At 58.3% G+C, this 23,073-nt stretch overlaps 1 protein-coding gene across 6 annotated transcripts in view; it reads right to left on the bottom strand.

Annotated features, from left to right (window-relative positions):
• SEPTIN9 (septin 9) overlaps positions 1–23,073 on the bottom strand; it is a 177,138-nt gene that overhangs the window by 85,930 nt on the left and 68,135 nt on the right. The window contains exon 1 of one of the 6 annotated variants that reach the window (XM_065911012.1): positions 21,044–21,375. The exons of the other annotated variants lie outside the window; for them this stretch is intronic. Coding sequence (XP_065767084.1) covers positions 21,044–21,098 — 55 coding nt within the window. The 5' untranslated portion in view covers positions 21,099–21,375. Of the gene's footprint in view, positions 1–21,043; positions 21,376–23,073 lie in introns of those variants that run through there. 6 annotated transcript variants of the gene reach the window in all.

The following is a 23,073-nucleotide window of genomic DNA, read 5'->3' as shown; positions in this document are numbered from 1 at the left end:
GGGCGCAGCTGTGAGCAAACCTCTCCTCACTCCAGAGCACACCTCAGTCTGGGGAGGGCACGTGGGGCGAGCCCTACAGCCCTGCTCCAGGCTGGGACAAACATCATGCAAAGAACAGGTCAAAACCAATCAGCTTCCGTGGGAGGAGTATTGTGGCCACTGCCACAGCTCAGGGGGGTTCTGATCCCAGGCTCAGGCTCCAGAAGCAGCGGCCCTGGTCAATGCGAGTCTCTTCCAGGCGGCAGCAAAGCAAGTTCTGTCCTGAGGAACAGTGGCCACGTGAGAGCCAGGGTCAGACACCCAGGGAACCCAGCGTGCCAGGTGGAGGGCACCTCCCCGCTCCCTGGCCTGAGGATGCAGAGAAAGAGCACAGAAAAACCCATCAGAGCGAGTCTGGGGCATGTGTGACCCCTGGGGTGGACTCAGTCGCCCTGAGTCCAGTCTCCCATGGAGACCAGGAGCTGGCGCCACAGCTGGGTGGACAAGCTCCCTCCAGGGCAGCAGAGAAGATGGAAGAAGAATCAACAGGCCAACAGACCAGTCCCTGAAATAACATGCCTGCAAAGGAAAGGAACCCAAAATCACAAAAGCAAGACATGGTCCCAGCGAACGAACGAATTCGCGGGGGGAAGGGGGGCTGGGTGGGGCCAGGGGGACGGTTCCAGGCAGAGGACAGGGCAGGACAATGGCCCTCCGTGCCTCGAATGAGTTGAGAGCTGGCCGGGTGTGGGGGCCTTGCAGCCCGGACGCACAGTGGACTCCTGCCTCGGGACCAAATGCAGAGGCTTGAACAGGGTGGCATGACCACTGTCACCTCTGGGCCTCCGCTTCTCCACGTGCCGTGTCAGCTGTGTCAGCGGCAGGCGGACACGGCGATGCCCAGGCAGCAATCACAGCTGTTGTTGGTATAATTACCATCTGTCTGTGCACCTCGGGGGTGGACGAGGCTGCACGAGCCTTCCTTCCCCTGAGTCCATCACACCCACGGCCAGTATCCGCCCCTGGTGCCCACCTAGCGCCCAACACCGGGAAGGCAGGAAGGGGTTAGCACTCCTCCCCAGGAAACAGCCTCGGGGCAGTAACTGACGGGTAAGCACTCTGGGGTCCCCCAGCACCCCCACTGGAGTCTCAATGGGAGGGGGTGTCCTCCGGAAGCGAAACAGTCCAAAAGGAAGCGCTTAGAATAGACGCTGTGGCCCAGCAGAGCCCAGGACAGGGACATCGGTAAACAGCATCGGGTGGCCCTGGATTTCCCACCAAGAAACACATTTGTTTAACAACGACCCAGCCAAAGATAAAGTCCAAATAAAGGAAGAGACAGGCCCAGCACTGGCACCCACAGCTCTGGATCCTCCCCTGAGGCCTCTCCCCCGCCCTCCCCGAGCAGGCCTGGCCAGGCTGTGAGTCCCGACTCAGCCTAAGAACCTCTTCTGGCGCCAGCCCCACCCTGCCTCCCACTCCGGCTCAGGGTCCCGGGGGCCGGCGTGGTGGCTGAGGACAGTCTCCCTGGGCTTAGCCGCACAGGCGGCTGAGGGCAGCACACAGCCCCTGCCCCCTGACCAGACGCAGGCCTGCACCTCCGCACGCTGCACCGCTCCACATGGCGGCCTGCGCCCTCTGGGCTGGAGGACGCAGCCGAGCCACTTCCACTGAGCCCTGAGGGGCCATGCGGGGCGAGTCCAGTGCCCCTGAGAACTGTGTGTTCCCCATGCGCTCTAGAAACCCAGGCAAAAAGCGTGAGGTCTACTTCTCAGCGTGTGCGTGCTAAGTCATGTCCGACTCTTTGTGACCCCATGAACTGCAGCCCGCCAGGTTCCTCTGTCCATGGGATTCTCTAGGCAAGAACACTGCAGGGGGTTGCCATGCCCTCCTCCAGGGGATCTTCCTGACCCAGGGATCAAACTTGTGTCTCCTATGTCTCCTGCACTGGCAGGAGGGCTTTTTATCACTAGTGAAACCTGGAAAGCCCCCAACCTCTCCACTCCTAATTAAGATTTTTTTTAACGTGGACCATTTTTAAAGTCTGTATTGAATCTGTTACAATATTGTTTCTGTCTTATGTTTTGGTATTTTGGCCTAGAGGTATGTGGGGTCTCAGCTCCCCAACCAGGGATTGAACCCACACACCCTGCACTGGAAGGCGAAGTCTTAACCACTGTACTGCCTGGAAGATCCTCCCCCAGCAATTTGAGGACTGTCTTTTCCTTCGGCTGTTAGGACATGGGCACTCTGGGGTGCATTCTTGCTCCTCACAGTCTCCCCCCGGGGAGGCCTGGCCCACCGCCCGCCCTGGAACAGCGATGTGCGAAGGAGGCCGGCTCTGCCCGCCAGCTGGGTTGCCTAGTTGGGCCAAGAGAAACGAGCAGGCCCCTCCTCCCCCCTCCCCAGGCTGCCACTCACCACAGGGGCACCCTCCACAAAGCCCTTCCTGCCCACGACGCCTCCAGGTACCACAAAGAGTGCAAAGGTGACCCTGGCCCCCTCAACTCAGGACATGAACAAGAGCCCACCCACGATGGGCAGGAAGCCCAGTGGCAGCTGTGGTCAATAGCCAGCCCTCAGATTCCAGACCCTCTCTTAATCCCCAATTCATCACATTAATTTCTCCCTGGAAAAAGCTCTCTCCAGCATGTTGACAAGCGAGGACACAGGCAGAACCTGCCCTCCCCAGCCCAGTTACATGGTCTAATCCACCTAGAACGGGATGCCTGTACAAGAACATCCAAATCTCAAGCTGTCTGCAGAAGACACTGGTCCCACAGTGGCCCCCAAGATGGTATGTCTGGGCATACCATCCTAACTCTGGACATCTGTGAAAGTGATGTGGGAAAAGGGTCCCTGGTGTTCCCAGGTGGCACCAGTGGTAAAGAACCCACCTGCCAACACAGGAGATACATGACACGAGGGTTTGATCCCTGGGAAGATCCCCTGGAGGAGGGCATGGCAACCCACCCTAGTAATCTTGCCTGGAGAATCCCATGGACAGAGAAGCCTGGTGGGCTACAGTCCACAGGGTTGCAAAGAGTCGGACAGGACTGAAGTGACTTAGCATGCACGCTTAGCACGCAGATGGACTCAGGGTAGGCTCTCAAGGTGAGACCATCCTCGATGAGGGCGGGCCCAGAACCCAGACAGGTGTCCTCATAAGACACAGAAAAGGAGAAGATGACAGAGAAGCCATGTGAAGATGGAAGGGCGCACCCACGAGCCAAGGACATCGAGGATACTTGTAGCTGGAGCCGGGAGAGGGGCCTGGATGAGACCTTCCCGCACAGTCTCCAGAAGGAACCAGTACCGCCCACACCTGACTTCCGGCCTCTAGACCCAGGAGAGAGCACACTTCTATCACCTGAAGCGCTCCCTGGTCCGGGGCGCTTGGCAGCCGCAGAAGAAGAACCCATAACAGGTCTTTCGGCTGCCGCAGCCTCTCCACTCAGCCTCCTCAGTCTCTGATGATGCTGAAGCCACATCCCGCGGGGCCTCACCAGCTCTGGGGAGGCACATGGGCGCCCTGGAATCGGACAGTCTGGTGGGAAGGCCCTCTCCCCTCTTGGTCTGCGTCAGCCGTCAGCTCACCCTGGCCTGTCACAGCTGCCGATGCCTTGTCGGCATTCCTGGGCTGCCACCCCCACCCAGCCTCTGAGCCTCCCCATCCCCATCTCCCTGGGGCCGCTTGGGACATCCAGCCCCCTGGGACGTCCCCAGCCACACCTGTTGCTTCACTGTCCTCAGTCAGGGCACCCTGTTCACTCCCAACAGTGTTCCCACCGGGGCAACGAGTTCAACCGGCTAAGGTGGGTTCATAAACCCCTGTTCCCCTCCCGCACCCCCTGCCAACAGAGAAGGGTCCTGGGTGACAGCTCTCAGGGTCAAGGAGCTGCCTGACAGAAGAGACCCTGGTAGGCATCGTGGGACAGCCACGTAGCAACTTCTGCTCAAGAAATTCCTCCCTACAGAGCAAAACCACAACAAATGTTACGAGGAAGCCACTTCTTAACTTGGGGCCTCTTCCCGCTCCAGCCATCTCCCGGTTCCCCCTGGCTCTGGCGACACCAGGGTCATTCCAGGCCGACTCTAACAATCACCCTAAGACACTGCACTTCCTTCTTTCCATGGTAAAATTAAAAGTTACGGGAACACGAGGGCATTGGGACCCATCTGTCCTCCCCCTTAGGCCAGCTGTGAGCTCTATTCTGCAGAGCGAGGACAGACAGAACAGGGCCGAAGCTACATGCGCAGAGATGTGGGCAGACAGGCAAAGAACATCCTGACCGGGGTGGGGACTCGGAGGGGGCAGTGAACCCAGGCTTCCTGGAAGGCAAAGAAGAGGGCCTAGGTGCGGCCCTACCTGCAGGCGACCAGAGGGGACAGAGGACCTTTCTGGCCTCCGTGGCTCAAAGGTTCCCTGATAAATGGCAGCTGAGAAGGGCAGGAGGCAGCCCCGAGAGGAGACTGACTTCAAAACCTGAAGCCATGGGCTGCAGCTCCAAGGGCTCAAAGGCTACAGGGCCCTTTAATGTACACACCCCTCCCCCTTAATCCACACACCCCTCCCCCACTGCCCCAGACGCCCCAGGGGGTCCTGTCCTGCACTGAGAACTGAGGAGCTGCTTCCAGGTTGGAGCACAGCCCCTCCGCCGACCAGAGGGTCCCATGGAGGGCTGTTCCCTGCGTGCTCCCCCCGACCCACCCCCGACCACAGAGCAACAGTCATACCATCCACAAAAAGAGTCTATGGACAAGCCGGCCAGCTCACAGCCGTCCGTGACCATGCAGATTCTTCCTCATGACTGGGCAGGGGGCAGAGCAGGACCCGGAGACCCCCTGTCAGTCTCGGCTCCACGGCACCGGGCTGTCAGGCCGGTGGTCGGGGGGGACAGCCCCTCCTGGAGAAGCTCTGGTTCCCTTCTCTGTTCTCAGCCCAGAGGGGGTTGGTCGTTCCCCAACCAGCGGGCAGTGGAATCACCCCGCTGACTACAGCAGGAACTGGTAGAAACACTTAAAAAATGCAAAAAAAAAAAAAAAGCCTAATGCCAGGGGCTGCTGGGCCCAGGTGGAGCCTTCATTAATCACACCAGAGGGACAGACAGAGCTCTGTGCGTCTCTGGGCTGTGGCCCGGGGGCGGCAGGCGGCTGCTGCCCAGGCCCACATGAGCTCCGGTCTAATTACAGGGGACAGTGACCCGAGGAGCAGAGTTCAGGCCCCGCTCAGGGCAGCACCCAGGAGTCCAGCTGCTCCCCCAGGCCTCCTGAGGAATGGAGTGGGTCACAGCGCATGACCCCAAACTGGCCAAGCTGGGCTGGGGAAGCTTGGTGTCTCAGTGACCGCAAAGCCCTACAGGCTCCAAGGCTGACTCGCGGGTTCAGGGGGACCTGGTCTCTACACTCAAGGACGGGTTGAGCTTGTTGGGGGGACGGGGGGGCTGGTTGGCAGAGAAGGAGGAGTCCAGAAAACCAGAAGGAGGAAGTGGATCTATTTGTAGAGTGAGACAGGCCACAGCTGGACCCCAAGAAGATTCTGGAAGGGGCTCCCAGGAGCCACCCAGCTGTTCCAAAGATCCCTGGTGGGGCCGAGCGAGGCCGCCTCCAGGACGCCTCTCTGAAGGCCTTACTGGGTACTCGCCAGAGACGGCAAGCTCCTGGCTAAGGCCACGCAACAGCCTGGAACCTGGAGAGAACCCGTGTGGCTCAGTGGTAACGAATCTGCGTGCAGTTCTGGGAGACCTAGATTCAATCTCTGGGTCAGGAAGATCCCCTGCAGGAGGAAATGGCAACCCACTCCAGTATTCTTGCCTGGAGAATCCATGGACAGAGGAGCCTGGTGGGCTACAGTCCATGGGGTCTCACAGAGTCAGACACGACAGCAACTAACACTTCTCACTTTCACTGAAGACCTAAAGCTAGCCGGGCACAGCCTCCAGGCTGGGCTGTATCACCGGGCGGAGGATCAGGAACAGGGTGACATCACCCTCTGGGGACACAGATGGGGAGGCTGAGACCCAGGGAGGCCTTCGATCAAAGTCATGACATTAAGCCCTCTAAGCCTGGTCTCTGGATCCACACCCAGACACTCTGCTGCCCCTAAGGTCGGCTACTGTGGCAGGGCAAGATCGGTGGGTGTTCTAATTCCCAGAAGCTGTGTACGTGCCCTTGTTTGGAAGGAGGGTCTTTGAAGATATAATTAAGAGCCTCAAGATGAGATCACCCTGGATTTAGGGTAGAATCTGTCTGCCAATACAGGAGACCAAGAGATGTGGGTTCAAGCCCTGGGTCAGGAAGATCCCCTGGAGGAGGAAATGGCAACCCACTCCAGTAATCTTGCCTGGAGAATCCCATGGACAGAGGAGCCTGGCGGGCTACAGTCCATAAGGTCTCTTAAGAATTGGACACGATTGAGCACGCAATATCTGAGTGTGAGGGTCCCTCCTAAGAGCAGAGACAGACAGACAGGGAGCAGACTGGAGGGATACTTTACCAGCCAGGGCACCAAGGTCGGCGGGACCCCACAGAATCTGGAGCAAAGGCTGAGCGGAAGGAACCAGCCCCGCCCACACCATGAATTTGGACTTTCTGGGCTCAGAACCCTGCGTTAAGCCCCCAGCCCGCGGTTTCTACTGTGGCCACGGGATACCTACACGCTCCCTCTGACTCCCAGCCCCTTCCTGGGCTTTGCACCCCGCCTCCCTGAGCTGACCACGCAGCTCCTGTTCTGTTCTTCTGTGGTTCCTTCCAGGGGCCGCCCAGCCCAGGTTATCAGGCAAGCACCAGCTTATTCTTTTCTCTTTACATTTGTTCTTTGAGCCTCTGAGTGTTTTCTGGCCAATACACGTTGAGGGAAAACCTCCCTAAGGACCGAATGGACCTGTCTTCTGGCACGCACTGTACCCTGGGCATCCTTGGAGGTGGCCAGCCTTAAATGTGACCCTGTAAGGAGTCCTCCTGTCCTCTGCACTTTCTTCCCAAGACAGCCAGTGTGGAAGCCTTCAGCCACGGTTGCAGGTGGACAGATAAACTAGCCCCCACCCCTGTACAGAGCCGCACTCTCAAAATAGACAACTTTTCAAGTCTGCTTCTGGCCCGCGGGAGAGGGAAAAAATGAGAAGTGAACTCCAAACCCTCCGCGCCAGAGAGGGCTCTGGGAGACCCACCCCCGCCCCACCGCCCAGCACCACCACACCACCAGCTCCACCAGCTCAGCCTGATAACCTCTGACCTGCCTGCCGGCCATGCGGGGCTCAGGCTGCCAATCAGTACCTCCCTGATTCCCACCCTCAGAAGCCCCCCCAGAAAGTCAGGCCCTTCCAGCCACCAGTGGCAGGGAGAAGGAGGGCCCTCTCATACACACGCCAAGAAACTTCCCAGGTCCCCTACATCACCAGAGACACAACCTACGCAGCCTGAAAGGCCCTGAGTTGGGGGAGGTCCGGAGCGGCAGAGAGAAAGCGCCTCCAGGAAACAGAGCTGCAGGCAGGAGTAATTCCTTTCTTAACTAAAAACGGAGAATTTCAGCCAAGTTGTCCTCAGCAGAACTGCTGGGTGCAGGAGGGTCTGGGGTGAAGGTGGCGGGGCGGGGGAGGGGGGGGAGGGGGGTCTGTGCAAATGACCCAGAGCTGGGGGCTGCCGGACAATGCATGGAGTTGTCACAAGTCACCTCTACACACTGCCTGAGCTAGGCAGCTGCCCCCTCTGGCCTCAGCACGCTGGTCTCTTCCAGCTGGGACACCCAATGATCCCATGAGGGCCATCCCGGGGGCTGCCACCGACTCCAAGTTTCTCTCATCACTCCTGCAACCACAAGCTCAGTGACTCCGAACACTTAGCATAGCTGGAGGGGCCGGGCGAGGCCACCTCCCCTCCTGGGCCGAGGTCGAGGACCAAGCTTCTGGCCACAGTCCTCTGCAGCCGAACATGCAGCTGCTGGTGCTGCCTGCAGAACTGGCCCCATAGCCTGCACGTTTGGGCTTCACTCCACTCAGCACCCCAATCCACAGCTGGAAAGAGTCAGCGGGACCCAGGGGTCCTGGCTTGGCCACCATCAGCCAAAGGAATGGGCACTTTGAGTCTCAAACTGGGATGGGAAGTTGCATTGGGTGAGTTTTCTTTTTGACAATGAACCTTAAAAAATAATATTTATTGCTCTTTTCCTGACTCTAAAAGCAATACAGAAGTGTATGTGCAATGCAGAAAATCTGCAAAACACAGAGAAACAAAGGGAAAAATACCTATCAACCCACGACCAAGATAAGCACTATCAATATTCTGGCAAACATCCTTCCAATCTTTTCACTGCGTGCATATTTGTAAAGCAGGCTCACGGAGAGACACAACTTTGGGCCTTTCTTCTGCAGCATCAGGTAGCCTACATCGCCATATATTCTTGCATTCGTTCTCCACATTCCTTTGTGGTTCTAAAGTTCTGGTTCCAGATCATTCTCAGCTCTAGCTGACAATCAGAATCATTTCCAGAGCTTGTTAGATTACTGGTCCCCGCTTCCTAGAGGTCCTGTCAGGAGGGCTGAGTGGGCCTGGCACCCCGAGAGTGTCTGGGGAGAAAGTGAGCAAGGATCTCTGCCCTCCCGTGGGCTCACAAGCCTCCTCTCCATCCCCCTCCTGGGAATCCCACAAGAAGGAAATCTAGGCATCCAACCCTCCAGGAGTCAGCCCCAGCCAGCGGCTCCACCCACCCCCCTCCCCCAAAGGCACCCAAGATCTCCACCCACCACCCTCCCCTGAAGGCACCCAAGATCTCCGTCCAGCTTCAGTGGCCACCACTCAGCCCCTGAGCCAGTCACAAACCAAAGGACACACTGGGCACTGCTAAAGCAGAGGCCCATGGGATGAGGGGGTGTCAGTCACAAGGCTCCCAGATCCGCCCAGGGCCCAGAGCAGCATCCCCTTAGAGAAGGTTGAGAGGGACCTCCCTGGCGGTCCAGTGGTTAAGACTTTGCCTTCCAGTACAGGAGGTGTGGCTTCAATCCCTGGTGGGGGAGGGGGTGGGGCTTAGATCCCACATACCTCCCGGCCAAAAAATAACAAAACCATAAAACAGAAGCAATGTTGTAACAAATTCAATAAAGACTTCAAAAATGGTCCAGATCAAAAAAAAAAGAGAGAGAGAGAAGTTCGAAGTCGCTCAGGGCCTGCATACCAACTCATCTGCTCCAGGAAACAGGCAGAGGAAGGCCCAGTGCTGGCGTCCAGGGTCCCAGCCAGCCCCCCTTCTCCTCGACTCCCAGAATAGTCATCATGTTCCTCCCAAAAGACCGTCACCATGTTGCGGGCAGGAGCCAAGCTCATCCGTCCACGTTGGGCCCTGCTGCACAGTGAATGTGCTCCCCCAAATTCACTGGTTGAATGCCATCCCTCAAGGTGATGGGGTCTTAGAGGGAGAGCCTTTGGGGGTGATGAGGGCTTGAGGGTGGAGCCCTTGTGATGGGATCAGCACTCTTATAAGAGACCCCAGAGAGCTCTCTCTCCCCTTTAGCCCTGTATCCGCATGGTGAGAATATGCCCTCTGTGAACCAGGAAGCCACCGCCAGACAATGAATCTGCCAGAGTCTTGACCTTGGACGTCCAGCCTCCAGAACTGAGAGAAGTAAGCGTAAGCTATGTAAGCCCCCTGGTCTGTGGTCTTCTTGTTACTAAATCGAGGGCCCGGGTCCAAGCCTCACGTGACTTATGAGCCTCTTAGCAGTGCTTGTTGCCTTGAATCTTTAACTCAACATTTACCGGTGCTCATCACACACCAGGCACAATCCTAAGCACTTGTTCACCTCCCAAGACCTCCAGGAGATGAGCTATTTCCCTTTCGTCCCCATTTTACAGATGAGAAACCGAGGCACAGAGAGGTTAACAACCAGCCCAACATCCCAGCACAGATGAGGGTGAAATCAGACTGAGCCAGCATGCTAAACCATCACACTGCGCTACCTCCACACCCCACCCCGCCCCCTAAAAGCCAGACTCTCGGTAACAGTACGGCACCTGCTACATGCCACACCAGCATGGCACCTGTATCGTGCTGAGCCTTGGGCGCACACCTGCACGGTGGGCCCTGTGATTCCAGCGTCTCTAACGAGGTCACCGAGCCGGAAAGCAATGAGGCCAGGATACGGGCACAGGTAGCCTCTGCCAGACCCCAAGCTCTGGCCCCCCACTGCTAGGCAGACTGCGATTTCCATTCCGGCCAGGCAGGGTCAGCCCGTGAGGTGGCCCAGGCGAGAACCGGGGCGCAGAGCACCGGGGTCTCCCTTCCAGTGTGGCCTCGGGCTATCCGTGACCTTCATGACTTGTCCACCTTGCTGGGTTCCGGGAGGACCAAGAGCCCTTGAATACCGTGTCCAGCCTCGGGCCTGGCATGTCATAGGTGCTCAAGACAGGGACGGTTACGAAGAACAAGAACCAGCACCGTCAGAGGAAGTGCCTGTGAGTGAAAAGGGAACAGCTGGAAGGGCCGGGACTTGGATCAGAGAACAAATAATTTGGAAGGGAGGCCGGAGCCCAACAGCTGGCTCCAGGGCAGCTGCTCGCAGAAGCCAGGTTCCATCACTTAAATATTAGGAGAGATGCAAATATCTGAGCGCCCCTCCCAGCCCAGCTTCAGGGGGAGGCTGCAGCCAGGGCAGGGGCGAGGTTTCCTCCCTCACTCGTGTCCCCACCCCTCCCCCAGCTGCCCCCAAACTCCTCTATCAGGGCAGGAGCTGGGGTGGGGGCAGCCACCAGGAGGGAGGGGACACAGCCCCATCTGTCCCCTCTCCTCTGCTCCGGGCCTGCAAAGGGGTGAATGAATGAGCGCCTTCCCCATCTTGCCCCCTCCCCATCGCTTCTTCTGTACTTTAGCAGGAAAGAAGAGCAGCCCCTCCAGAGGTCTTTCTGATGGAATCCTGGAGGGAAAAGCTTGCCACTCCAGACCCACCACCCTCACTCCAGAAACACATCACGTGCCCCTCTTCCACCTGGACTATATGCACCACCCAAGTCTTTCCCGGCAATCTGACCAGGAGGAAAGCTGGGGCCTAGAGCCCCTCCACACCCCGACCTATGCCTGCAGGCACAGCCTGCACCACCCTCCGCCTCAGTGCCAAGGGTACCTGTGCCAGATGTGGGCATAACGCAGTCTTCCCAACCAACTACAGGCAGAAATCGCAACGGGAGCCAGCCAGCACCATCTGCCTGCAGACCCTGCCTGGTAAACGCCTACCCAGCTTAGCAAGGGACTCTGCTTGGTGTCCCTTCCTCCAGGAAGCCTTCCTGAGCCTACCCCTCTCCTGGGCTCATGCCTGGAGCCCCAGAACGGAAAACAGAGCTAGTACTTAGCTGGCGCCCACAGTTAACTGTTGAGTAAACAAACGAATGAGCTGGCTGCCTCCCCCACCCCGGCCATCCTCCCAGCCCACCAGACACAGAAAGATTCTAGCACTTACTTCATTTTTGAACTGAAGGCAAAAAAAAAAAAAAAAAACCCCAAACCCAGTTTCTTTACAGAGCACTCCTCCCCTGACTTGTGATGGGGGACAGGAGGCAGGGGACAGCAGAAAAGGCCGCCCCTCCGGGCCTGGGATGGAGCCAGGAAAACTTGTATGCTTTTACTGTAGATGATATCGGTCTCCGGGGACTCAGGGCAGGGGCCTGGCCTGCCCCTCAGAGGGAAACTGCCCACCCACGTGGAAAGGAGGGCCAGAGCCCTGCTGGGGACTGGTTTTCTGCACCCAGGGAGGGGCCAGCCGGGCTCCAGGCTGAGGTCCCGCCTAGGAGAGTCTGGAGAACTGGCAGGCTGCTGGCCACCGAGAGTCAGAACCAGAAACTCCTCCATCTCACCGAAGACGGGGGAGGGAGAAGGTGAGGTGGCCGGAATCTGGGTCACTCTGCCTGGGCCACCACTCCTTCTTCCCGCCACAAAAAAAAAAAAAAGAGAGAGACCATTCCATCGGTGAACCTCCCGCAGGCAGAGAGGGGGTTGTCGGTGTTCCAGTGTCTCCCTTCCCATTTCCACAGGGACCCTCAGCCACAGTCTCCCACATGGAGGTGCCTGGGACCCCCAGGCCTTGCCCCAGGGGACAGTCAAAAGCCCACGGCCAGAGGAGCCATCAGCCTGCACTCCTCGAAAGGCAGAAGAGGGCTGTGGGTTTGACAACTAGAAAGCCGGACTAGAAACTCTGAGGAAGTGCCTGTGACTGGTCATAAAAGACCAGACATCGGCTGCAAAGAGCTCAGAGTTCCAACCCCTCCTTGTACAAGCGAGGGAAAAACCAGCCCCAGGAACTCCCAGCTCAGACTTGCTAAGGCCCAGGCTGCAAGACAAACTCAACTCCCTACCCCTGCCCCATCCCCCGAAAGAGCCACATAAGGTCCCCCTGGGGGGGGGGTGCCCCTGCTCCCTCTATTTGTGCCCAGGAAGACAACCATCAAACCCCTAGCCAGACAGTCCCTCAGAGGCTGCAGTAACCAGAGGACGTGTGGGGGGCTGGGGGGGTGTCGGGGTTGGGGGGCAGTCACCTCTCCTGCCTCCCCTCCCCCATCCCACCTGGACCCCCCTGGAGGTGTTTGAAGGCAGGGCTCCTGGTCTTGGGGACAGAGACACAGCAAGCTCTAAGCCATGTGTGGGGAGGGCACACTAATGTGTTCAAGGCCAGGTCCCTCGATTTTCTGAATTTTGCAATTCTTGGGCTTCTCAGATGGCATGGAGACTCTGGGAGCAGAAAAAGCTGGAGACTGCGGGGCTCAGCATTCCAGGAGGGACTGTCAGACTCAGGAATCTGAAAGAGAGAACCCTCGCAACAGAAAAAGAAAGAAAAAAGAAAGAGGCAGGTGGCCCAGAATGGGAGAAAATAATTGCAAATGAAGCAACTGACAAAGGATTGATCTCCAAAACATACAAGCAACTCAGCAGCTCAATATCAGAAAAATAAACAACCCAATCAATAAAATGGGCAGAAGACCTAAACAGACATTTCTCCAAAGAAGACATACAGATGTCTAATAAACATGTGAAAAAAAATGCTCAATGTCATTTATTGTTAGAGAAATGCACATCAAAATTATTAACACAATGAAGTATTACCTTGTACTAGTCAGAATGGACATCCTAAAAAAAAGAAAACTTACAAACAATAAATTCTGGAGAGGATGTGGACAAAAGGGAACCCTGTTGCACCATAGATGGAAAGGTAAATGGATATGGCCACTATGGAGAACAGTAAGGAGATTTCTTTAAAAGCTAGGACTAGAACTGCCATATGACCCAGCAATCCCACTACTGGGTATATACCCTTAGAAAACCATAATACTGTCAGGCGAGTGTATGCTCCTCGGTTCTCTGTCTCGTCACAACAAAAATTTAGAGTGACGGACATTAAAGCCACCTCGGCGGGTCACAGCTCTCGGGTCTTGGACAGACTGTCTTATAGCTCTCAGGTCTCGAACAGACCATGTTATAGCTCTTAAACATATCAGTGTTACAGCTCTATTTTATTTAGATAATAACAGGAAAATCCATCTTCGAGGCATGAGGGCATGTCGATCCAAAGACACGAAGAGAAGATCGCCCCATCGCGCGGGAGAGAGAGAGAAGAGAGCTTTCGCTCTTCTTTTTATATGTTTCTCTGTCCCTGGGCCTGTCTTATGTAAATTGGGCCAGCCAGGAGTGTTGTTTGTTTTACCAGAGGTTCTCACTCCAGTCCCTGGAACTTCCTTTGTTCTATTTTCGCGGGCTTTTTTCCCTTCCAGGTCTTTTGGCTACCGCCATTCTGGACTCCTTTCCCTATTCTAACTACCTAACAATACTAAACGACACATGTATCCCGATGTTTATTGTAGCACTATTTACAGTAGCGAGGACACAGAAGCAACCCAGATGTCCATCGACAGATGAATGGATAAAGAAGTTGTGTATATAGTTCAGATATACAGTGGAATATTACATAGCCATAAAAAAGGAATGAATTTGAGTCAGTTCTAGTGAGGTAGATGAAACTAGAGCCTGTTACACAGAGTGAAATAAGTCAGGAAGAGAAAAACAAACATTGTCTATTAACATATAGATAATGGGATCTAGAAAAACAGTACTGGTGAACAATAAGGATGGCAATAAGAGATGCAAACATACAGAACAGATTCGTGGACACACAGAGGGAAGGCGAGGGTGGGATGAATTGAGAGAACAGCACTGAACATGTACATCACCACATGCAAAGTGGATAGCTAATGGGAACCTGCTGCACCACACAGGGGGCTCAGCCTGGTGCTGTGACAACCTGGGGGTGGGATGGGGAGGTTCGAGAGGGCGGGGACCTGTGCATACCTACGGCTGATTCATGCTGACGCATGGCAGAAGCCAGCACGGCACTGCAGAGCAATTACCCTCCAATTAATAACTTTTTTAAAAAAGAGGCAGGTTAGAGCCTCATTCCTGGGCTCCTCACCTCCCCTGCAACTCCACTCTATGCTACGGGCGGGGGTTGGGGGGGGCGCTCGCTGTGTATACTCTCCACTCGCACGGAGGACATCCTCTTGTCCCTCTGCCTAAATTTCGGGGCATTGGCAGCACTTTAAAAACTGACAACAAACTTGAAGTTTCCAGACCGTCTCCTGGTCTAGGCTGAACGGAGCCTTCGGGCTCTGTCCAGACCAAATTAAACAGCCGGAGTCCAGAAATGCCCCCAGCGCCGGGGGGTGACTAGGGGCCAACCGCTGGGTCTGTTTGGCCAGAGAAATTACAAATCCTCAGTCTTTTGGGACCGGGTTCCACAGACTTCCAGCCCATTTCATCTCATAAGCAACTCAGCCTCCAAATTTGGGAAAAACTGAGAGGAGGTTGGAAAGACAGCCACTGTTTGATCACGTTTCCTCAGTGGTGCCGTCAAGGCAGAGCAAACGAACTTGCTTCCTGGCTGGGTTTCTGGGATGAACCCAAAAAATGACATCCCCCGAGGCCTTGACTTTTGATAACTCTCTCCCGAGAGCCCCCTGGCTTGCCCAGCACCCCTTACCCCCTACCCTAGCCCACCATTCTAAACACACCACCAGGCCTTTCAGAGTCTACACCATGACCCACTGTTACCTGCCCTTGGGGGCTGCAAGCCCATCAGAAGCACCCGGTCTGGACTGGCAGGTAGGTGGGACTCCTGGGTTTGGGGGCCACCATGGATCCCTTGAGCCTGGCTCCCAGGTCCTTGTTGTTGGCCTGCGGTCCTGTCTGTACCCCAAGGAGACTTCTATTAGCAGCCTCCCCACCCCAGCACAATGAGTAAGGGGCATTCAGCTGGTAAACAGGCCGTGGTGGGGGGAGGATAATGGTGATGCCTGAACTATGACATTTCCCTGGCTGCCGGACATTTAAGGAGAAAGAGAAGGCAAGGCCCCATTCTGCTTGGCCAGCACCAGGATGAGGGCTGTAGCACTCCTTTAGGGGCCTGCCAAGGCCATGGTCACCAGGCCAAGAAGTCTCCAGCCCCTGCAGGGTGAGAGTGCCATCTGCCCTTGGCAACGTCACGTCATGAACAGGCCACAAGGCCAACTGCTTCCACCGGCAGAACAGTCTCACTCACAAACATGGCCTGAGCAAGTACACCCACTGTGAGTCCACCCACCATGTGTCGGGCCCAGGGATTTCCGTGGCTGCCACTGAGCGTTGGGGCTCGAGCTCCAGGGGTCTCCTTTCTCTAGGCCTGGAGGCCCCAGCCCAGGCCCACCCACTTCCCACATTGACACATGGGTGCAGGGCTAACCAGCCCCTGGGGGTGGGCTCAACAAACCCAGCTCTGGCCTCCAAGCCCTGGCTTCTCCACACTGGCCCCAGAGGGGCTGAAGCACCAAGTTCCGGATTTGTAACACAATCAGGGCTGCTGGTCAAGGAGGATGTCGCGGTCAGCACACCCTGTCCCTGACACCAGCTCCCGGTTCCGACTCCCTTTCAGGAAGGCTGGCAGCCAGCAGAGGCATGGGCAGGCAGCCCGACCCCACTGTCTTCAAAGCCAGGCCGTCCAGCGTATGCCTGTGTCATCGTCTGCAGGGCGGGTCCATAGTCTACCCATCTGGGGTGCTCCGGGGTTGGGGGAGACTGGGATGACCTCCTCAGTGAAGGAACCCTGCAGGCAGCCCACCTGACCCAAGTCTCCAAGTTCTGCCTGTGAGACAGCATGACACCTCCAAATGGGATGTCGACCATGCCCAGGGAAGGGCTCCCACACTGGCCAGTAGCACAAGTATCTGCTCTGAATCTACCAACAGTATACACTCTCACTCACCACCACTCCCCGCAATCACTTAGGGACCCAACAGACCCTTGCACTCCATCCCTTCCATCACCCAGATTCCTGCATTTAAGCATCCACACCCACCCGATCCTTGCAAATACCTGACCCCCACCTCGAGCCCAACAGCAGCAGCACCCACCATACTCCCACGAACAGGAACCAGGCTCAGGCTGTCGGCTATCTCCCCAAGACGATCCTCGGACAGAGGTGTTTACAACCCCACTCAACAGAAGGGGAAGCCGAGGCTCATGGGCCAAGACTCTTTCACCAGTCGGCTGCCCTACCCATCACTTCTCTCCAAAGGTCCTCTCCTTCGGGATGCAAACTCTACCCACTTGTCCCTTTCAAACCTTCCTACGTGGACTTTCCTGGTGGTACAGTGGGTGGGATTCCATGCTTCCACTGCCAAAGGCTCGGGTTCAGTCCCTGATCGGGAACTAAGAGCCCACAGGCTGTGCAGCACAGCACCCCCTCTCCCCCCGCCTCCGCTCAGAAAAAAGACTTCCTGGAAAGATCTATGTCCTCCAGGAAGCCTTTCCAGATGGACACCCCACAGCATGGGATGTCCCTGCTCAACCCACCTCCCTGGCCCACATCTAAACCTCAGGCCCACTGATGATGGGGACCCTTCTGCCACTTGACACTTCCTCACAAGCAAGACAGAGGGTGAGTCTAGCCCCGGGCCTGGATCCAACAGCACCAGGCCAACGCAGCTGGTGGTGGTCAGGCCCATCAGAGAGCCAGCCCCTCGTAGCCACAAGCAGGTATCAGCGGAGTCCCAGGAAGGCTGACTCCTTCCATCCAGAGAGTGATCTCACACCACCACAGATCCTGTCTCCTACCACCAGGTGAGGACTGTGGGGACACTGTATTCTCAAGAGGCCTCGAGTCTCGCTGAAAAGCAGAACTCATCGCTCAAGAAGCCCAGTGGTGTTAATTAGGGGCAGATTCACACCCATCACCAAGCTAGGCCTTGTCCTCCTGGGAGGAGAGGGGCACCAGGAGCCAGCCATCGAGGGAGCCCTGGTCCAGGAGGCGTCTGGGCTCCCAGACAAGCAGGTGCAACCTGCAGAGTCTTGTCTCCCCAGGAGACCCCCTCCCTGCCCGCTGCCCGCTCCATGCTCTGGGCCCAGGGCTTGCTTGGGCTCCGGGACCCGGCTGGCAGGGTCCCATAAGGAGACGTCAGAGGACAGACGTCAGAGGTTCAGTAGGGCAGACACCTCCTCCAGGCGGGAGACGGCTCTGGGACTGGAACTCCTGGGTCCTGGGCCAGACTGCGTCTCAACCAACATCAAGGACTTTCAGGATTTTTTCAGCCCATGCAAATCCGGTTACAAACAACCTGCTGGGAAAGTAGGCCAACAGCTGGCACTTGGAAGGGCTTTGTTACACAAAGACCCGAGTTGTAATAGCGTTTGCGATAACAGATTTGGCCTGCCTTCATTAGAGAACACGCTGTCCGACGGCCCTGTACTCTACCAGCCAGGAGCCAGATAGCAGATGGGGTCACCCTTCCAGTCACCCCATCACACGGGGAGTAACGGGTCCTGAGCCCACCTGCAGCCCATCTTCCAACAGGGAAACGAAACTTTAAAAAAAATCAGTTCGGCAAAACACAAAATGTTCTTCCTGCCCCTGCATGGGAGTCTCCACCGAACCCTGAGATCCTCCTCGGAGGGAGGGCAGAGGCCATCGTGCAGGAGGCCCACAGAGGACACTTCCCCCCACCCCCCTCCACCCCAGCAATCCCCAGGAGAGACCTGAATCCACAGATGCTTCCAAAATAGGAGACAGGCTGAATCCCTGCACCACCTCGGTGATGGCAGTGAAACTTAACAACCTCACCCTCAATTCTCCAGGGTAGATAAGAGGATGAGCAGAAACAACAGGATGAAAAGAGAAGAGTGTTTCCCAGGGAAGGGAGAGGCAAGTGCCTGGGATGTGGGGCGTCAGCAGAATTTAACTGGGGGTATTCACTCCACAACCCCCCCATACACACAGCTCCGCTGGGACAGCTTTCTGACTGCCCTGCAGGGCCTGCTACTTTGGCCTGGATACTGCCATCACCCCAAACCTCCAGGGAACACCCCAACAGAGCCAGTGGGACCTAGCCGTGGGACTCCAGTCTGCTCCGGTTGAAAGTCACCCCCAGCAACCGCCGGGGCTCAAAACTCTCCAGGCCCCTGGGGCCTCCATCTTTAGCCACCAACATATGCAGCTGTCGAGGAGCCAGCATTTCCTCCCACCCCTCTGACCCTACCTTGCAGAAACTGAGATACCAAGCGGGCAGCCCAGGCAGAGGCCCCCCACCGGCCCCACGGATACAGACCAGCGCTCCTCTGGTTCCGATCTCAGCCACTCCGGCTGCCGCCCCAGGACAGTCTGCGATCCCGGCGGGCAGGCACACCTGGTCCTCCGTGACCTTGCTCGTCTGACTGTCACGAGCTGGCCCCTCTCATGCCCCAGCCCTAATGGACCAGCTCATTCCGGCCTCCCCTACCCAGCTCACTGTCCCTGGCCCGAGCGGGCTCCTCCTCCCACCCGCAACCAGATTTCCGCCTCCTCCACCACCACGACCTTTCTCTGTCCTGGCTCTGCCAGCCAGTATCACCCGCAGTTGCTCTGGGTCAGACACCCTCCTCCTGCCCTGATCTCTCCTTCCCACGTCTGTCCAAGGCTGTCACTCTCAACACCCAACTCCACTGCGAGTTCTGGGGGCTATTGGAGAGGCCGCCTTTCTGGTCTCCAAGCTGGCCATATGTACAGAGTGCACACGTAAACACACACACACACAACCAATGTGTTAGAGGGGCTCTAACTCGCCTGCCTTCAGTGCACGAGTCTGCAGGGTACACAGGGGGGAGGCTGCCGCCTCCAGGAACCAGAGGGTCCAGGCTCCGCTCCCTAAGTGAGAAATCCCCCGCTGAAAGCACAAGCGCGGGGCTGCCAACTGCCACACCAGGATGGTCTCAATGAGGCCATTGTCTCCACCAGATGAGAGGGTTGAGAAGCTGCCTGAGAAGCAGCCGCCGAGGCTGCTGGCATCTCCAGATGGGGTACTTCGGGTGAGGATGGAGTTGCACGCGGGCCCTGAGTCAGAGGCGCCAACAACTTCCAGGGCATGTACTGTGACAGAGCGCAGGACCCCCAAACCTCCTCCTCCTCCGGCTGCCTCAGGGCTCCTGACCTCCTGCTTTCATGTCAGGGACAGCAAGCTGACCTAACTCGTATAGACCTCAGGAGAAAAGAACACAGTGCAGGACCTGAAGCAGGCAGCCATCTCCAGGTCGACCAGTTCTCCCACTCAGACTCTTAGGCATGAAAGGCCCTAGAAGAGTGTCCCTTCTCCAGCAGTGCTTGGGGGCAAGTTGAAGGCAAAACAGACTTAGGGAGACCTTGAGTATGAGCACGCACCCCCAAGAGGTCAGGACCACAGGGTACAAGCCATCACAGCTCTCTAGACCAGAACTCCTCTCAGAGCTCACTGTCACAGTCAGAAAAGTGCTCCGACCAGAGAGCCAGCCCCCAGCAGGCACGTCCCTTGCACAAGGCAAGCCAGCGCTGGACCCCACCCCCTCCTGTCTCTCCACCCCCTGCTAAGCTAGTCCTGGCCCAGCCCAGAATTACAGCTGTTGGGGCTCTGCCTGGGGTCCAGCCAGGCTCTGGTCCCCAGAAGTGCCCCTGCAAACGGAGCTGACCCCAAGTGGGCCAAGTGCCCAGCTGGGCTCTGGGCCCCCAAACCCCAGCCTTGATTCTGCCCTGAGGACCAGACTGGCACCTGGACTTCGGTTCACTCCTTTCAACCCAGCCTCCCCCAGGTCGGGGCCCACCAGAAGGGTCTGCCCAAAGGCTGCCTGGGAGCCCCTCCGAGGGGCGGGGGCTCCAGATCTTAGCAGAGACAGACCCGCCCCTCCGAAATCCGGCCCCGAAGTGCTGGAGACTATTGTGTGAGCTTCCCTTCCGACCGCTTTATTCACTCCCCGGGAGGCAGGACGCAGAGCCACCGGCAGGCAGGAGGGCGCACGAAAGCTACACACACACACACACACACGAGCCCGGGAGCTGGACGTCCTACCGCATCCGGCGGGAGAAGCTCCCCACGTCCCTTCACACTTTTCTAAACCCCGGAGGGAGGAGGGGACCAACACGCGCTCCCTACCGGCAGGCAGGGCCCCCTCCCCGCTACGGCCGGAATCCGGGAGGCAGCTGACGACGTCCCCAGGCCCGGATGGGGGCAACGGGACGCGCCCCCCCTCCCTTCTAGACTCGCCGCGGCCTGGGCCGTGTCCACTTGGGTCCCTCCCCAGCCGGGATTCTCTGCTCAGCCCCGGCCCCGAAATTGATGTGGGCGGGGGTAGGGGGGTGGGAGGGGACCGTCCTGCGGGCGGGACGCGGGGGACGGGTAACTAACTCCCCCAACCCGCCCCAAGGACCAGGGCCCGCAGGCCGACGGGAAGAGCGCAACGGAGAGGACTGAAGGACAAGCCGAGAGGGAAACTGCGCGCCCGGGTCCTTCGAGGACGAGCCCTCGAGGAGACTGTCGTCGCTCGACAAACACAAACAACAATAAAAGGAAGGAAACCCGGCGGCAGCGCGCAGAGCGACCGTGGGGGCCAGCAAGGGCGCGCGGTCCCCGCGTCCCCCTAACGGGGTCCACCTCGGAGGCGACGCGGGCGGGGTGGGGGGAATCGCGCGGCGGGAGGGCGCCCCATCGGGGTCCCGCCTCCCAGTCTCGGCCGGGGGTCCTCCCCGAGGGGCCCCCTGCCGTTCGGTGGGCGGTCGGCACCCACCTTCGAAGTCCGAAATGATCCCGTCCAGCTGCGCGTTGACCGCGGGGTCGGACATGGTGGCTCTTGCGCGGCGCGGCGCGCGGAGGGCGGCGGCGAGGAGGCGCCCCGGGCCGGCCCCGGCCCTGCGCGCTGGCTGGGGGGGCCCCGCCCGCGCTCCCGCCGTGCAGAGCTGGCCGCCGGAGCCCCTCGGCCCCCGGGCTCCACTGAATGAATGGGGGAGGCAGGCGAGCGCCGTCGCTACCCGCTCCCCGCGCCCCGCCCCGCCCCCGCCTCCCGGGCGGATCAGGTTCCCCGCACCCGGGGCCCGGCCTCCCCGTCTCGCACTGGCTGCTCCGCCCGCCTGTCAAGGCCAGACCTGGGCGGGCGGGGGTGGCGGGGGAGATGGGGCCCGAGCAGCGGCCGCGGGGATCGGCCGAGTCCTGGGCGCCCGACCCGAGGCCCCCCTCTTCTCCCCGCCTGGCCCTCGCCCAGGGGACGGCGACGGACGCGGCCCCGGCGCCCTCTCCACCCCCCCTGAGGCCCCGCTGTGGCCAGATGTGGGCGGATGTGGAGGCCGGGCGGCGGCGCGGGGGCGGCGCCGGGGTTGGGGGGAAGAGATTCCTCCCCTTCCCTGGGGTGCAGGGATCCTTCTGCGGGAGGTTTTATTTACGCAGCCAAACAAAGTTCGCCGCCGCCTTCCCGCGCTCAGCGCCCGCAAGGGTTAAGCGCTCGAGCCGGCGGCCGGCAGAATCCCGGCCTGTTGGCCTAGTGCCGAGGAGTGTGGAGTGGGGGGTGGGGGGGGGGGGCGCGGGAGGGGGCGATCGCGAGTCACGTGACTCTGGGGGGAAAGGGGGCGCCGAATCCCACCCGCTCGGGGCACCCCTCCAGCTGCTCCCTGCCCGCCCCCAGCCCTCCATCCCCGAGGACCCTGCTGTACTCTCGGGGGTTGGTGTCAAAAAAGGTGCTGGACCAGCGGGGACGGAACACCCTGATCAGAACCGCCAGGGACACGTGCCACCCCCACGCTCCACAACAAGGGGCTTCCGGAAGGCTGCGCGTAGACCCCGGGTTCTCCGCGAGTAAGAAGCGGATTATTTCAAAGTATCTGAAGGCAGGAGTTGGTGGAGGGGACGGGGAGCCAGGGGCCTGCGGGTGAGGCTCCGCCCCATCTGGTCTTGCCCTCCAGGGTGAGTTAATTTCTACCCTTCTCCATCCATTCGACAAACACTGATTAAACCCTATCACCTACCAGGCAGGCAGGTCCCAGGGACTGGGGACAAAAGGATGGGCTGGGACTTGAGAAGCAACCTGGGAGGGCCTGAGGTCTGGCACCAACAGTGGGGGAGGGGGGGTCTCTTCCAATCCCCCCAGCCAGTTAGGCACTCCTGCCTTTTCTCCTGCCCCACCCCATTTCCTTAAGCCCAGGGCCTCTGCTGCCGCGAGTCAGGGGCCAGCGTGAGAATTTATAGCAGGGAAAGATGCTTCCTGAGCTGGTGGGCAACTGGGGCAATATGGTGCCCTCAGCGTGGCCTGTGAGTGCCCGAGAGCTGGTCCTGGGTCTCAGGCTGGTCAGTGCTACCCGCCTCCCAGTCCCCCACCCCCTAGTTCTAAAAGATCCCAAATGCAGTAGGGATGCTGAGCCCTGAGTGCCATCCCGGTTATTCGGGCCCTCTCACCGAGAATGTGCTAGGTTTGAGGAACTTTTTTTAAGTTGATGAAATCGAGTCCTTCCTTTTTAAGAAAAGCAGTCTCTCCCTCCCTCATGCCTTGGATATTTTGAACTATTTTCAACCAAGTGAGTTTGTGGACAGGGAACTGCAAAACCACAGACATTTCAGATGCGCGCACACCCTCTGCCTGGGAGCAGGGGTTTCAGAAATGGAGTCACCACTGTCATTAACAGCACCCTGATGGCTTCCACACCAGCCCACAGCACTACTTGTCTGAAAACCAGCACCCGGGCCTGCCTGGTTGTCCAATGCTCTAGCCACCTGCCTGCCCTGTATTTGGGAGTGTGGTGGTCCACTCCCTCTAAGAAACAGCTTTACGCC

This window comes from Muntiacus reevesi, chromosome 18 (assembly GCF_963930625.1).
Source record: "Muntiacus reevesi chromosome 18, mMunRee1.1, whole genome shotgun sequence".
NCBI lineage: Eukaryota > Metazoa > Chordata > Mammalia > Artiodactyla > Cervidae > Muntiacus > Muntiacus reevesi.
The sequence above is the reverse complement of the archived record's forward strand: the minus strand, read 5'-3'. Positions and strand labels throughout refer to the sequence as shown.